The sequence below is a fragment of the Vanrija albida genome (genome assembly GCF_041260175.1).
Source record: "Vanrija albida strain AlHP1 chromosome Unknown contig_4, whole genome shotgun sequence".
In the NCBI taxonomy this organism is placed as follows: domain Eukaryota; kingdom Fungi; phylum Basidiomycota; class Tremellomycetes; order Trichosporonales; family Trichosporonaceae; genus Vanrija; species Vanrija albida.
The window spans coordinates 2,849,279-2,862,468 of record NW_027191423.1 but is presented as its reverse complement, the minus strand read 5'-3'; the positions used below and the strand labels follow the sequence as shown (position 1 = coordinate 2,862,468).

Sequence of the window (13,190 nt, the reverse complement as noted above, 5' to 3'; positions counted from 1 at the left end):
GCGCCGAATTCCGCCACTCGGTGCGTTTTCGTGTCAACAACAAACAAACCCTGTTTGCGGTGTCGCCGACGTCGCCCGCAGGCGGGTCCGCAGCCGGCGGGAGGAGCGACGGCATGGTTGCATGCATGCATGCGCTTTACTGCAACGCTGCATCACAGACGCGAGGGAGCGTGTGCGGCTGTGACGTGACAAAGACCCCCAGCCCATGCATCGTCCCCGGGCCGGCGGGCCCTGGCTTCGTGTTTGTTTGGCCGGGGCCGTAGCGCCGAGCCACCCAAACTGGCCACTCGCCCGACCAGCCAAGCATCACTCCGTCATCACTCCGTCGCGCCGTTCCCATCACTGCCATGCCAAGCGCCGTCGCCCTGACGCTGATCCATCACAACGACGCACCACACCCCCTAACCGCCCCCCCACCCCACCGGCCCCCACCCCGCAGCATTAACATGTGCATGACAGTGATTATACGACAACTATGCGCTCTCGCCCCGCGCCGGCGGCGTGGTCACAGGCGGCGTCGTCCGCGGCGACGTGAACGGCGCCGCCGTGGGCGAGAGGGGCGGGAACGCAGTCCCGGGCTGCTGCTGTTGCGGCGGCGCGACCACCGGCGAGCCCTTCTGGCTCGACGTCGACGCCGTGCGCGGCTTGCCCGTGCCGATGGGCGAGGGCGCGCCCGGCTGCGAGAGCACCTGGCTCGTCGGGGCCAGCACGGCGCGCGTCACGATCGACGCCAGGCTCGGGCCTGTGCCCGCTGGCGAGGGCCGGACGGCGGGTGCAGTCGTCGGCAGAGGCGGGAAGGCAGGCTGCGAGAGGGGCGACTTTGCGCCCGACCCGCCGACTGGCGACGCCGGCGCACCGGCCTGCGCGGCCTGCTCGGCGAGCACCGACGGCGGCGGGTGGAAGTTGGGCGTGGGGCGCGGCCGCACATTGTTGGGCAGGTAGATCCGGTGCTGGAGATGCGGCGGCATCAGCGCCGTGTGCAGTGCCGAGTCGGCCGCGGCGGTCGACGCGACTGGGGAGGCGCCGGCCGTGGAGGGGAGGAACGGCACGGCTGCCGGGTTGGTGCCCGAGCCGGATGGCCCCCGGCCCAGCGCTGGGCTGCCACCACCGACAGCCGCCTTTGGCAGCGGCGCGTTCCAGGTCGAAGACGACGCGCCTCCGGGGAAGAACTGGCCTGGCGGCGCAGCTGCGGGCGGAGGTCGGCCGCCGGATGGGAACCGGTGCTGGAATCCACCCCGAGGTCGGAACGACGGGCCAGTGTACCCCGCGTTGAGGTTGGTCAGAGATGGCCGGTTGGATAACGGGCGGTTGTCGAACTGGTTACCATAGTCGCCGGGGACAGGTCCAGGGTGTGGCTGGTGCCAGCCGGGATAGTATCCCTGCCGGCGCATCGACCTTTCCTCCTCTGCCCGTCGGTCCAGCTCCTCGCGTTGCCGCTCCAGATCCTCGAGCTTCTTCTGCAGCTCGTACTTCTCAGCCTCCTTCTTCTCCTTCTTGGCTCGCAGCTTGTCGATCTTGGCGGTGATGTCGGCCAGCTTCTTGTCCTCCTCGGCGCGGTTCTTCTTGTCCGCCTCGCGCGCGTCTTCTTCCAGCTGTTTGACAGTCTTCCACTCGCCGCGCACGCCCTCGACCTCGTCATTGACAACAGCCAGCTTGGCCTCGAGCTCGGGCAGGCCGTTCCTGATCTCGGCCGCCTCCTCGTTTGTCGTCTCGGCAGCCGCCCAGCCCTGCTTGACCTGCTCCTGCAGTGCGAGGTACTTTTGCTTGTTGCGCTGGTCGTTGCTGCCGGCCTTCTCGTTGCTCTTCTTCAGCGACTCGATCTCGGTTCGCAGCGAGGCCTCGGACCGCTGGGCCGTCTTGCGCGCCTCCTTGATCTGGAGCTGGAAGTGCTCACGCTCAGCAAGCGCAGCAGCGATGAGGTGTCGTGTCTGCGCAGTCTGCGCATCGTGCGGGCTGAGGATCGATGTCGGCACAACATGAGCGTCCGAACCTGACGGCGGTGTCCGGCCCGGTGAGGATGGCGGTTCGGGGAGCAGCGACGATCCCAGAGGCGATGGGCCCGGAGGGGCCGTGTTGACAGAGTTTGACCGAGATCTTGGCCGTGATCTTGACCGCAGCGAGTTTGCTCTCGACCGCGCATGCAGCGTCGAGTTGGACGGCGACACCGGAGGGATCAGGATGGCATTCGACACGGGAACTGACAGTCAGCGCTACCCAACACGCCGCACTCACCAAGCTCCTTGGCCTCGCTGACCAGTCCAACAATCTGGAGCTCAATCTCGTGCTCTTTCGACGGATCCAAGTCGTACACGACAACAACAGCCTTCTCGCGGTCCCAGCGCGGCTGCTTCTCGTGCGCGGCGTGGCTCCTCGTCGGCCTGGTGCCCTGCGGTCGATGGGCATCGCTCGCGCCAGCAGACTGCCGGTGACCCCGTCGCCGGCGAGCGACCGTCGCAACGCCGGGCACATTCGTCTCGTCCTCGTCGTTGCCGGCGTGCTCCCAGTCGTCCTCCCAGTCGGCGTCGTCGTCCTCGCCGTCGCCGTTGGCACCGGCCCCCAACCCGTCCTCGTCGTCCGCGTCGTCGCTCACATGCGCAACGATGCGCGACCACGGCATGCCGTCGACCGTGATCACCACGCCGTGGCTCAGCATGTCCTTGAACGTCTGGCCGTCGGCGAGCATCGACGAGAAGGGGTACGCGCCGGGGATGAAGCCGTGCGGGCCGCCCGAGTCGTCGTCTCCATCGTCCCCGCCGTCTTCGCTATCCGCGCCGTGCGGCACGCTGAGGTTACCGCCCGACGCGCCGCCGCGCTTCTTCTTCTTCTTCTTTCCGCTGTTGTTGGCATGGGACGACGAGCCAGCGTGTCCGTGGTTGTGAGACTGGTGGTGTGAGAGCGAGTGCACGACGTGCTGTGCCGGCGTGTGGTGGTTTGCCGAGCCTGATGGGCTGGGGCTATTTCCGGGCGGAGAGCGCGTGAGGGCGAGCGTGACCGAGGTCGGTGCGAGCTCCAAGATTGCGATGGAGAGTGGCCGCGTGTGTGGGGATACAGAGTGCCATTGGGCTGATGAAGGCGACATGCTTGCGCGTCGAGCGGGAGGGCCGTCGTCCTTCTTTTCGGGGGGTCGATGCAATGCAAGGGGGTGAGCGTGAAGAGGGGCAAATGTCTTTGTTGTGGTCAAAAGTGTGATGTGCTGGTTGCAAGTCGTCGCGACGTCGTCGTCTCGTCCTCGTCGTAACAGTCGTTCGGCCACTCAAGGTCAATCGACGCGCGGAACCAATCCTGCAACGATCGATGCCAACTTTTCTTCCCCACGTGGTCCACGTGGCAAGACCCTGACTGCTTAGATGCCAGCTCTGAGTGCTGGGTGCGGATGCTCTGGCTGTGATGTGGTGGGCTACGCAAGCTGACAGTCGTCGAGGAGCATCAGCAGCACCCCAAGGTCCCAAGCAAGCTTGCCTGCTCCCTCCTTCTGGCATGCATGCATATCGTGAACACACAACAAGTACACGCCATAGTCTTCATTTATTCTCGACGGCTTGTCCGCCTCACACGCCCATGCGGCGACTATCCGACGCGGAGACCGAGGAGGAAGCCAGCCACAAAGGTAGCACGCTCTGCAGCAATGTCAGCGTCGCCCAGGTTGCGCCCACACGCAACCACTCACGCTGGAAGTTGGCAGTCAGGAAGTCAACAAAGCCGTTGTACACCTGCTTGACCGACGGGTATGAGACCTTGCCGTCTGGGCCAGTCGTGCCGATCTTGCTGTCATAGCTGTTGTTGATGGCCTTCCAGTCGACAGACACAAACTTCTTGGACGAGAGGTACTTGGGCTGTAAGCATCGAGGGCTTGATAGTCATACTGCAAGCCCAACTCACCTGAAGCAGAACGTAGATGCCACCGAGAACAAACGCCAACGCCTTGAGGCCCTTCTTGACAAACACGCCGGCCGAGATGCCACACACGGCGCCGAAGCTCAACTGGCCGATGGAGAGGATGCTCTCAACGGGCGGGTCATCGGCGACGCGAGCGGGCGGGTTCGGGTTGACGTATGTCTGGCGGATGCCGGCGGGTGCGGGGGCCGGCGCGTCAAGCTTGGTGCGCTGGCCGAAGGTGACGCCCGCGAGGCCGAGACCGATGGCGTACAGGAACGCGTTGGATGCACGGGGCTTGGGGGCCGGCTTCGCGCGCGCGACGACCTGTGCCTGCTGGAAGCGGGAGCGCAAGCTGGATGCAGCGTTGGGCGGGGTGGAGAAGAAGCGGGATGCGTGCGCGGGTGCGGGGCGGGCCGGCGCGTGGGCTGCCCGCAGGAGCTGGGGGAGGAGGCCTGTTCGGAGCGACGACATGGATGGTGTGGTGGTGTGGGTGAGTGAGTGAGTGGGCAATGCCAACGTGTGTTGTGGGGTGTGGGTGTGTTCCGAGCCTCGGGTGTTCGGCTCGCGCGTGCGATTGCTGAGAGATGAGGTGGCCGTCGTTGGGGGGAGATGGGGAGAGCGATGCCGACATGGCTGCTGGCTGGCTGGCAGCGCTTGGAGCCTAAACAACAGACGTCATCGCGTCACTCAAGGATGCGGCGACGAGTCCAATCTCCGTCCATGGTGGAGGGAGAGGGCCGAGCGTCAAAAGTCAGCGAACAGTCCTGCATCATCGCGTCCATAACAACATCGACGCGCACACAGCCATGGCAGCGAGCAGCAGCGAGCTACGCCTCCCAGGCGTTAAGCACAAGGTCATCTGCCTCGTATCCGGCGGAAAGGACAGCTGCTTCAACCTCATGCACGTCGTTGCCAACGGGCACGAGGTCGTGGCCACTGGCACCCTCACACCGCCGCCGAGCGTCGGTACGTGACCCGACGCTGTACCCCCCTGACACTCCAGACGAGCTCGACTCACACATGTACCAGTCGGTCGGGACGAGCATGCCGCCTCTCATTGCCAAGGCTCTGGGATTGCCACATTTCTCGCGCGTGATTCGCGGCAAGGCGGTCGAGCAGGGCGCCGAGTACGGGTCGCGAGAGCGCGGCGGCGAGGGTTCGGGCCGGGAGGGAGACGAGACCGAGGACTTGACGGCGCTTCTCAAGGACATCCTGGTAGGTGCGGTACCAAGCTGTGTTGTTGACACCAGGTGGCACACCCCGACGCTACGGCCGTTGCGTCTGGTGCGATCCTGTCCAACTATCAGCGCCTGCGGATAGAGCACGTGTGCCAGCGCCTTGGGCTCACGTCGCTCGCGTACCTGTGGCAGAGCAAGCAGCTTCCGCTTGTCAGCAGCATGATCAACAGCGGGCTCGACGCCATCCTGGTCAAGGTCGCTGGTGTCGGGCTGGGAGAGAAGCACGTCGGCAAGTCGCTGGCGCAGCTGTTCCCTCATCTCGCCCGATTGGTGAGTGCCGGTGCTGGCTATCGGCGTGTATACTGTGGCTAACCATGATGTCCAGGAAGCAATGTACGGCGCACACCCTGCTGGCGAGGGGGGCGAGTACGAGTCGCTCACGCTCGACACGCCCCTCTTTTCCCACCGCTTGCGCATTGTGCGATCCGAGGTCATTCTTACCGACCCCGAGCCGTCTCCTGTGGCCTATCTGCGGATCGACGAGGCCGATCTCGTGCCCAAGGAAGGGTGGACACGGCCGAGCGTGGCCGAGCTGCGTGTGCTGCTCGGACTCGCAGACGATGTGCCGGGGAGGGAAGACTTGGACGAAGAAGGGCTCGAGCTGCTCGACGACATTGGCGACAATGTGGCGATCCAGGCGGGGGAGGGTGCGAGTGCGAGTGAGCCACAAAGAGGCACGAATGACGAAAGCGGTGAAGTGATCGACAACCAACCAAGAGGTCAAGGCGGCAGCGACCACCGCGACGGCGACGGCGTGTCTGTTCGGTTTGGACGACACGAGCAATGGTTTGCAGTCACAGCAACTGGATCAACAAGAGACGGCCAAGACGTCGGACAGGAATTGACCCAGTGCTTTGAGGCCATCAAAGGTGAGCAGAGCGAGAGATGGAGGGAGAGAGAGGGGGAGGAGGGAGAAACAGAGAAATGGGCGACGATGCTGCGTGGCCGCGTGCTGGGCGTAGAGGGAACGGCGCGCGCTGCACAACGGGGGGGAAGGGAAGGGCGCCCAGTGCCAGTGCCAGTGCGAGGAGGCGAGCGAGGAAGGAAGGGGGGGCACGCGCTTTGATCGAGCAAGGACACTCCCACCCCGCCCGTGGTACTTTACTGACACGTCGCCTTCCTCGTCTTCCTTATACAGCTCAACTCGCACTTCACAACCTCTCTCTCCCTCTCCAGGCAACCCACGTAACACTGCTCCTATCCAGCATGACCTTCTTCCCAGTCGCAAACGCTGCCTACGTCCAGAACTTTGGCACCTCGCCTCCCTCGCGCGCCACCGTCGCCGTCCCCCTCCCCCAAGGCGAGCGCGTCCGCGTCGAGGTCGTCGGCTTTGACGACGTCGTCGCCCACAGCGGCCACAAGGTCGGCGACCGCTCGGCCCTCCACGTCCAGAGCGCCAGCTACTGGGCCCCCGCCAACATTGGGCCCTACTCGCAGGCCGTCACGGTGGGTGTACGTGCGATGTCATCAGCTGACCCACCAGGTCGACGGCCGCCTCCACATCGCCGGCCAGATTCCCCTCCGCCCGGCGTCTCTCACTCTCCCCGAGTACCCCGTCGCCCCCGGCAGCCCGTACCCGCACGAGGCGGCCCTCGCGCTCCAGCACACGCGTCGCATCATCGACGCGCTCAAGGACCCCAACGCGACCGGCGGTGGCTGGCAGGGCTGGGGCGAGGGCGCCGTCGCGTGGTTCCACAAGCCCAAGGGCGCTGGTGCCGAGGGCCCGTGGGTGTCTGCCGAGGCGTACAAGCTCTGGGCAGCGCAGGTGCGTCAAGCTACTCTTAGCCATGGAGGAAAGCTGACGACACAGAACAACTTCACTGGTGCCCCCGTGGCGTTTGTTGGTGCTTCCGAGCTTCCGCGCAACGCCCTCGTCGAGTACCAGACCAGCCTTCACACTGGTCGCAAGGGGTACACGGGATACGCCCCGGAGAAGCTGGGCGTCATCTCCGACTTTGACGAGGGCTACCACGTCGATCTCAAGGGCATCTACAGCAAGGGCGAGACCCGCGGCGCGTACTGGGAGACGGCGTATGCTCCTGCCGGTCTCAAGGGCGGTCGTGCGGTGATCTTCCTCCCGGGTGGGTATTCACTTGCACACCATTGCTTACCCACCAGACACCCAGGGCATCCAGGAGCTCGACACGTTTGCCGAGCTCGCCGAGGTCCTCTCGCGCGCCGTCACGCTCCGCGTCTACCACCGCACCTTCGTCTCGCCTGAGAATGGTGAGTTGCTCGGTGTCCGTTATACTAACTCCCCAGAGCCTCTCATCAAGAAGGCCGTCGCCAACGGTCGCAACTGGACCGGCATCCCGGTCACCGAGGTGCGCGACATCCACGGCCGCGAGTACCCGCTTGCCATTGAGGTGTTCTCCGCCTAAGCAGGGCTGGACATGAGCAGCCTGCTCGGATTTCATAGGGATAGTTGTGCATAGAGATGACATGGGCATGCAGAAGCCCTGGACGCGGAGGTGGTGCACGGACAGCACCAGGCGGGGGTAGTCGGGTGTCGCCCTTTGTCAGGCGTCGCGCTTTCTCTGCCGCGGCGTGTGCAAGCGGTGCAGGCATTGCATGTGCTCTTGAGCAGCCCAGTCCCAGGTTCCTCATGCTGTTCAGTTTGATTCCTCGCCGGTGTTGCGAGCATGGCCTGGAGTGGTCCTTCATGTCGGGGCTCACCCAAGTGCCAAGTGGAGGTTCCCGGTGGAGGTACCGCTGCCACAGTCGCGTGCGGTTGCCACGTCAAAGCGCGTGGTCGCTGCCGCCCCACGTCATGATGCCACCGGCGGTCACATCTCACTCTTTCTCCACAAACACGCGCTGCAGCTACCAACACCAAGCTGCGGTGACCCAGCATGCGCCTCACGCTCCTCGCCCTCGCGGTGCTCCTCGCGCCCGCCCTCGCAGTAAAAAAACAGGACTTCAAGGAATGCGCGCAGACGTCGTTCTGCCGCCGGCTGCGGAGCATTGCGTCCCGGTCCGAGGCCGCGGCTGCCGAGCAGCGCGCCTTCGAGTCGCCGTACACTCTCGGCAGTGGAGCGCAGACGCCCTCGACCAGCGCGGGATCCTGGACGTTCCCGCTCACGTCGTCGCTCTATCCCGACATCAGCTTCTCGCTGCGCGTCGACGCGCTCGAGGCCGGCGTCGTCCGCGTGCGCGCCGACGAGGTGGGCTCGGCGACCAAGTGGCGCAGGTATAACGAGACGGCGCGGTGGGCGCTCCTCGAGGCCGAGCCTGCGCTGTCGGCTTCGGCGAGCCTCACGACCGCCGACGGCGTCAGCACGGTCTCGTACGGCGCCAAGGAGGACGGGCTCACGCTCGAGATCACGCACTCGCCCCTCAAGATTGTGCAGAAGCGCCACGGCACCCCGCTCGTCGTGTTCAACGAGCGCAGCCTGTTCCATGTCGAGCACTTCCGCTCCAAGCCTGAGCCTGCGCCCGAGGCGGTCGAGGGTGCCGAGGGCGAGGGCGAGGGCGAGGGCCAGAAGGTGCTCGCGGCGCCCGAGACCCCCGACCGCTCGTGGTTCGAGGCCGAGGACAACGACCTGTTCGAGGAGCGCTGGAAGCAGTGGACCGACTCCAAGCCCAAGGGTGAGTTTGTGGGACGGGCATTGCTGACCCCCAGGCCCCGAGGGCTTCTCGCTCGACTTCAGCTTCCCCGGCTCGGACCACGTCTTCGGCCTGCCCGAGCACGCGTCCCCGCTCTCACTCCCGTCCACCGTCGGCGAGGGGTCGTACTACACCGAGCCGTACCGCCTGTGGAACGTCGACATCTTCGAGTACGTTGCCGACTCGTCGATGGCGCTGTACGGCGCCGTGCCGCTGCTCCACGCGCACAACAAGGACAGCTCGGTCGGCGTGCTCAACCTCGTCGGCTCGGAGACGTGGGTCGACGTCGCGCACACGGACGCGGGCGTCAAGACGCACTGGGTGTCCGAGTCGGGCATTGTCGACTTTCTGCTGCTCCCCGGCCCCCGCCCCACCGACCTGTTCAAGCAGTACGCCGAGCTCACTGGCCCGGCGCAGATGCCGCCTCAGTTCGCGACGGCCTACCACCAGTGCAGGTGGAACTACAACACGCAGGCCGAGGTCATCGAGGTGCAGGACAAGTTTGACGAGGTCGACATCCCGCTCGATGTGACGTGGCTCGACATCGAGTACGCAGAGGAGCACCGCTACTTTGACTGGGACAAGAAGAACTTCCCCGACCCCGTCAAGATGCAGGACGAGGTCGCGTCCAAGGGCCGCAAGATGGTCGCCATCGTCGACCCGCACGTCAAGAAGCAGGACTCGTTCCGCATCTACACCGACTCGCGTGACCAGGACATTCTGATCAAGAAGGCCGACGGCAACAACTTTGACGGCTGGTGCTGGACCGGCTCGTCGGTGTGGGTGGACTTCTTCAACCCCAAGTCGTGGGAGTGGTGGACCAGGATGTTTACGTTTGGCGTGTGGAAGGACTCGACAAAGGCGCTCTTCATCTGGAACGACATGAACGAGCCGTCCGTGTTCGACGGGCCCGAGATCACTATGCCCAAGGACAACATCCACGTCGGCGGGTGGGAGCACCGCGACGTGCACAACATCAACGGCATGATGTTCCACAACCAGACGCAGCATGCGATTACGGTGCGCGAGGCCGACGCCAAGAGGCCGTTTGTTCTCTCCCGCTCCTTCTTCGCTGGCTCGCACCGCTACGGCGCCATCTGGATCGGCGACAACCTCGGCACGTGGGACCACCTCGCGGGCGAGACGGCCGTGTTCCTCTCCAACTCGATCGCGGGCATGTCGTTTGTCGGCTCTGACGTCGGCGGCTTCTTTGGCAACCCGAGCCACGAGATCCTCGTGCGCTGGTACCAGGCGGGCGCGTTCATGCCCTTCTTCCGCGCGCACGCCCACATCGACACCAAGCGCCGCGAGCCGTACCTGTTTGACGAGCCGATCCGCGGCTACATCCGCGACGCCATCCGCCTGCGCTACCAGCTCCTGCCGACGTGGTACAATGCGTTCCACGACGCCGCGACGCACGGCTACCCCGTCATCTGGCCGCAGTACGCCTACTTCCCCGAGGACGAGGGCGGCTTTGCCGTCGACGACCAGTACTATGTCGGCGACTCGGGCCTGCTGTTCAAGCCGGTCGTGACCGAGGGCGCGACGACGACCGACGTCTACCTGGCCGACAACCAGCCGTACTACGACTACTTTAGCGACCGCGTCTTCCCCGCGTCTGCCAAGCCGCGCAACGTGACGATTGACACGCCGCTCGAGTCGTTCCCTCTGCTCGTGCAGGGCGGGCACATTGTGCCCTCGCGCCAGCGCGTGCGCCGCGCGTCGACGCTCATGTGGCAGGACCCCTTCTCGCTGGTCGTTGCGCTCGACCGCGACGGCAACGCACAGGGTCAGCTGTACCTCGACGACGGCGAGGGCTACGGGTTCGAGTCGGGCGAGTACGTGCACCGCGCGCTCAGCTTCAAGAGCAAGGGGTACGCTGGCTCGCTCGCGTCGACCAAGACGGGCGACAATGCTGCCGACAACGCGTGGGCCAAGAAGATTGCGCACGTCGGCGTCGAGCGCGTCGTCGTGCTCGGCTTCCGCGGCCTGCCGTCGTCTGTGACTGTTGGCGGCAAGGAGGCCGAGTTTGAGTTCAAGGTGGCCAACAAGGGCGGCGAGAGCAGCGTGCTGGTGATCAAGAACCCGGGGGTCAAGGTGGTGGACGACTGGGTGATTGAGATTGCCTAGGCGGGGCGTAGATAGACATGAGCAGTAGACATGAAGCGTGAAGTGAATGCGGGCGTGAGGGCGGTTGTGTATTGTCAGAGGTAAGCGCAAGAAGCAGCGGCGCGCGCCCTCGGTCCCATGGTCAGTCGGCCCCTGGTCAGTTCCGTCAGCGGCCTGCCCCGTTCGCGTCCCCCCCACTCTCCCGGGTTGAGCCTGTACATCGTATTCTCCATCTGATCTCGTCTACGCAGACAACTCGCGCCACTGGCTGGCACGCCTAAGCACCCTCACAGTGGGCCTTGTACGCGTCGGCGTCGAGGAGGGCGAGGAACTCTCCCTCGTCCTTGATCTCGATCTTTGCGAGCCAGCCGTCCTTCTCGGGGCTCTTGTTGAGCAGGGACGGCTGGTCGCCGAGCGCCTCGTTGATGGCGGTCACGACGCCGGAAACGGGCGCGTAGATGTCGGACGCGGCCTTGACCGACTCGACGGCGCCGATCGACTCTGGGGATCAGCTGTGCCCTCGGGGCCGCGACCCACCGCCCTCCTCCACCTCGGTGCCCTCGGCAGGCAGCTCGACGAACACGACGTCGCCGAGCGCCTTCTGCGCGTAGTCGGTGATGCCGACCGTGCCGACCTTGGTCGCCTCGTCGTACGTGACCCACTCGTGGTCCTTGGAGAAGCGGGCTGGGTGCGTCAGTCCTGGCTCTGGGGTGGGCGCGGCGGGGCTGGGGCTCACTCGAGACGAAGCGGACGCCGGCGAAGCGGGGCGCAGCGACGGCGGCGCGGGGCGCGCGGAGGGCAGCGGCGACGGGGCGGGCGAGGGCGCGGAGGGACATGGCGAGGGGGTGAGTGGTGGGATGTGGTGAGGAGGAGAAGAGAGACAGCGAGATTGTCGACGATACGAGTGGTGCCAGCCGGCAGTTTGGGATATGGTTGGTCGTGACATCATTTTCCAATCGCGACCCAGGCTTGGAAAACACGCCGTGCAGGGGCGCCCTAATGCCCATTAGCGGGGGAATTAGGAATGTCCCAGATGCCCATTAGAACTGGCGCCGCGCCCATTACCCCCCGGCTAACGGTTCACGCGGCGCTGGCCACGCCTCCGCCATTTCCATCAGCCACACGGGATTGGACGAGACAATTTCCACACCGCGTCGACACGCATTTCCACGCCGGCGCAGGGCAGACAGGCAAGTGCACAAGCCGAATGTCGGGCGGCGCGGTGCGGGGCGGGGCGGGGCTCGGCGCTGGTGCTGCTGCATCGGCGCATGCGCGGCTGGCTCCGTTGGCTGGCTGGCTGGCTGGCTGGCTGGCTGCCACTTGTCGCCCCATTTGCCCCCGCCCCCCACCCACCGCCCACCGGCTACTTGGGCACGCGGCTCCCACCGAGGCTGCGAGAATGATCCCGCGCGCCGTATCGATTGCTCGTCGCCTCGCCGCCTGCCGCCGTCGCCGCTGCCGGCCGATCTCCGTCGTCACTGACGCGGCGCACGAGTTGGTTGTGTACAGCATCGTCGCAACTCGACTCACACTCTCAACTCTGCCCACTCACTCTCGCACGACGAGCGCACGCCACTACACGCCCACACCCACCACCCCGCAACCCAAGTGCCCCCCACCCCCATGGCATCATCCACCGACCTCCCGTACGCCGCCGAGGCGGAAACATCCCTCGGGTACGACGAGCTCGAGGTCCTCCGCAACCAGTACTACAAGGAGATTGAGAGCGGGCACGTGACGTCGCAGTCAAAGTTCAACTATGGTGGGTGGCGCGGGCGTCGCAGCAGCAGCTCGCTCACACCACAGGCTGGGGCCTCGTCAAATCCGCCGCGCCAGAACTGCAGACGGAGGGCGTGAAGCTGCTGCAGGAGATCTACTCGGCGTCCCCGAGCCACAGGCGCGAGTGCACCTTCTACATTGCGGTCGGGTACTACAAGCTGCGCAACTACAGCCACGCGCGGACGTTCAACGGTGGGTGGGGGGAGCTGGCAGCGGCGAACCACGACGACGAGCTGACGCCCGCCACCAGACCTCCTCCTCGCTGTCGAGCCGGAAAACATGCAGGCGCAGTCGCTGCGCCAGCTCATCGACAAGGCCGTCACGCGCGACGGGTACATTGGTGGGTGCGGCGTACTGGGCCGAGCTGACTCCAGGCATGGGCATCATTGCCGGCGCAGCTGCCGTCACCGGCATCGTCCTCGCCAGCGTCATCAAGCGGGCGACGCGCAAGTAGTGCGGCGGCTGCGGTGTGGGTTGGCGGTGCTGCCGCGGCAACGGCCGTGTGCCGCCGCCCCGCCCACCGCGTGCCCGTCGCGTCGCTTCCTTGCTTCCTCGCCCCCTCGCCTCCTCGCTCACCTGCCC

The 13,190-nt window shown here is 65.6% G+C and overlaps 6 protein-coding genes across 6 annotated transcripts; 3 read left to right on the top strand and 3 right to left on the bottom strand.

Annotated features, from left to right (window-relative positions):
* Positions 1-473: 473 nt before the first annotated feature.
* Q8F55_005867 (uncharacterized protein) lies at positions 474-3,079 on the bottom strand (the record flags this gene model as incomplete). Its single annotated transcript, XM_069354345.1, has 2 exons — positions 474-2,197; positions 2,233-3,079. The coding sequence occupies 2 exons, from the start codon at positions 3,077-3,079 to the stop codon at positions 474-476; spliced, it is 2,571 nt and encodes an 856-aa protein (XP_069208987.1).
* A 488-nt stretch (positions 3,080-3,567) lies between these two features.
* On the bottom strand, positions 3,568-4,347 carry Q8F55_005866 (uncharacterized protein; the record flags this gene model as incomplete). Its single annotated transcript, XM_069354344.1, has 3 exons — positions 3,568-3,617; positions 3,668-3,827; positions 3,880-4,347. 3 exons carry the CDS (start codon positions 4,345-4,347, stop codon positions 3,568-3,570), a joined length of 678 nt encoding a protein of 225 aa, XP_069208986.1.
* A 335-nt stretch (positions 4,348-4,682) lies between these two features.
* Positions 4,683-7,495, top strand: Q8F55_005865 (uncharacterized protein; the record flags this gene model as incomplete). Its single annotated transcript, XM_069354343.1, has 9 exons — positions 4,683-4,842; positions 4,880-5,091; positions 5,127-5,384; positions 5,440-5,983; positions 6,253-6,560; positions 6,598-6,879; positions 6,925-7,195; positions 7,233-7,340; positions 7,377-7,495. 9 exons carry the CDS (start codon positions 4,683-4,685, stop codon positions 7,493-7,495), a joined length of 2,262 nt encoding a protein of 753 aa, XP_069208985.1.
* A 471-nt stretch (positions 7,496-7,966) lies between these two features.
* Positions 7,967-10,850, top strand: ROT2 (glucosidase II; the record flags this gene model as incomplete). The annotated part of the gene is made up of 2 exons (XM_069354342.1): positions 7,967-8,702; positions 8,737-10,850. 2 exons carry the CDS (start codon positions 7,967-7,969, stop codon positions 10,848-10,850), a joined length of 2,850 nt encoding a protein of 949 aa, XP_069208984.1.
* A 256-nt stretch (positions 10,851-11,106) lies between these two features.
* Positions 11,107-11,665, bottom strand: GCV3 (glycine cleavage system H-protein subunit; the record flags this gene model as incomplete). Its single annotated transcript, XM_069354341.1, has 3 exons — positions 11,107-11,330; positions 11,367-11,513; positions 11,566-11,665. The coding sequence occupies 3 exons, from the start codon at positions 11,663-11,665 to the stop codon at positions 11,107-11,109; spliced, it is 471 nt and encodes a 156-aa protein (XP_069208983.1).
* Positions 11,666-12,452: 787 nt separating this feature from the next.
* Positions 12,453-13,062, top strand: FIS1 (Mitochondrial fission 1 protein; the record flags this gene model as incomplete). Its single annotated transcript, XM_069354340.1, has 4 exons — positions 12,453-12,591; positions 12,636-12,800; positions 12,859-12,948; positions 12,983-13,062. The coding sequence occupies 4 exons, from the start codon at positions 12,453-12,455 to the stop codon at positions 13,060-13,062; spliced, it is 474 nt and encodes a 157-aa protein (XP_069208982.1).
* Positions 13,063-13,190: the final 128 nt, after the last annotated feature.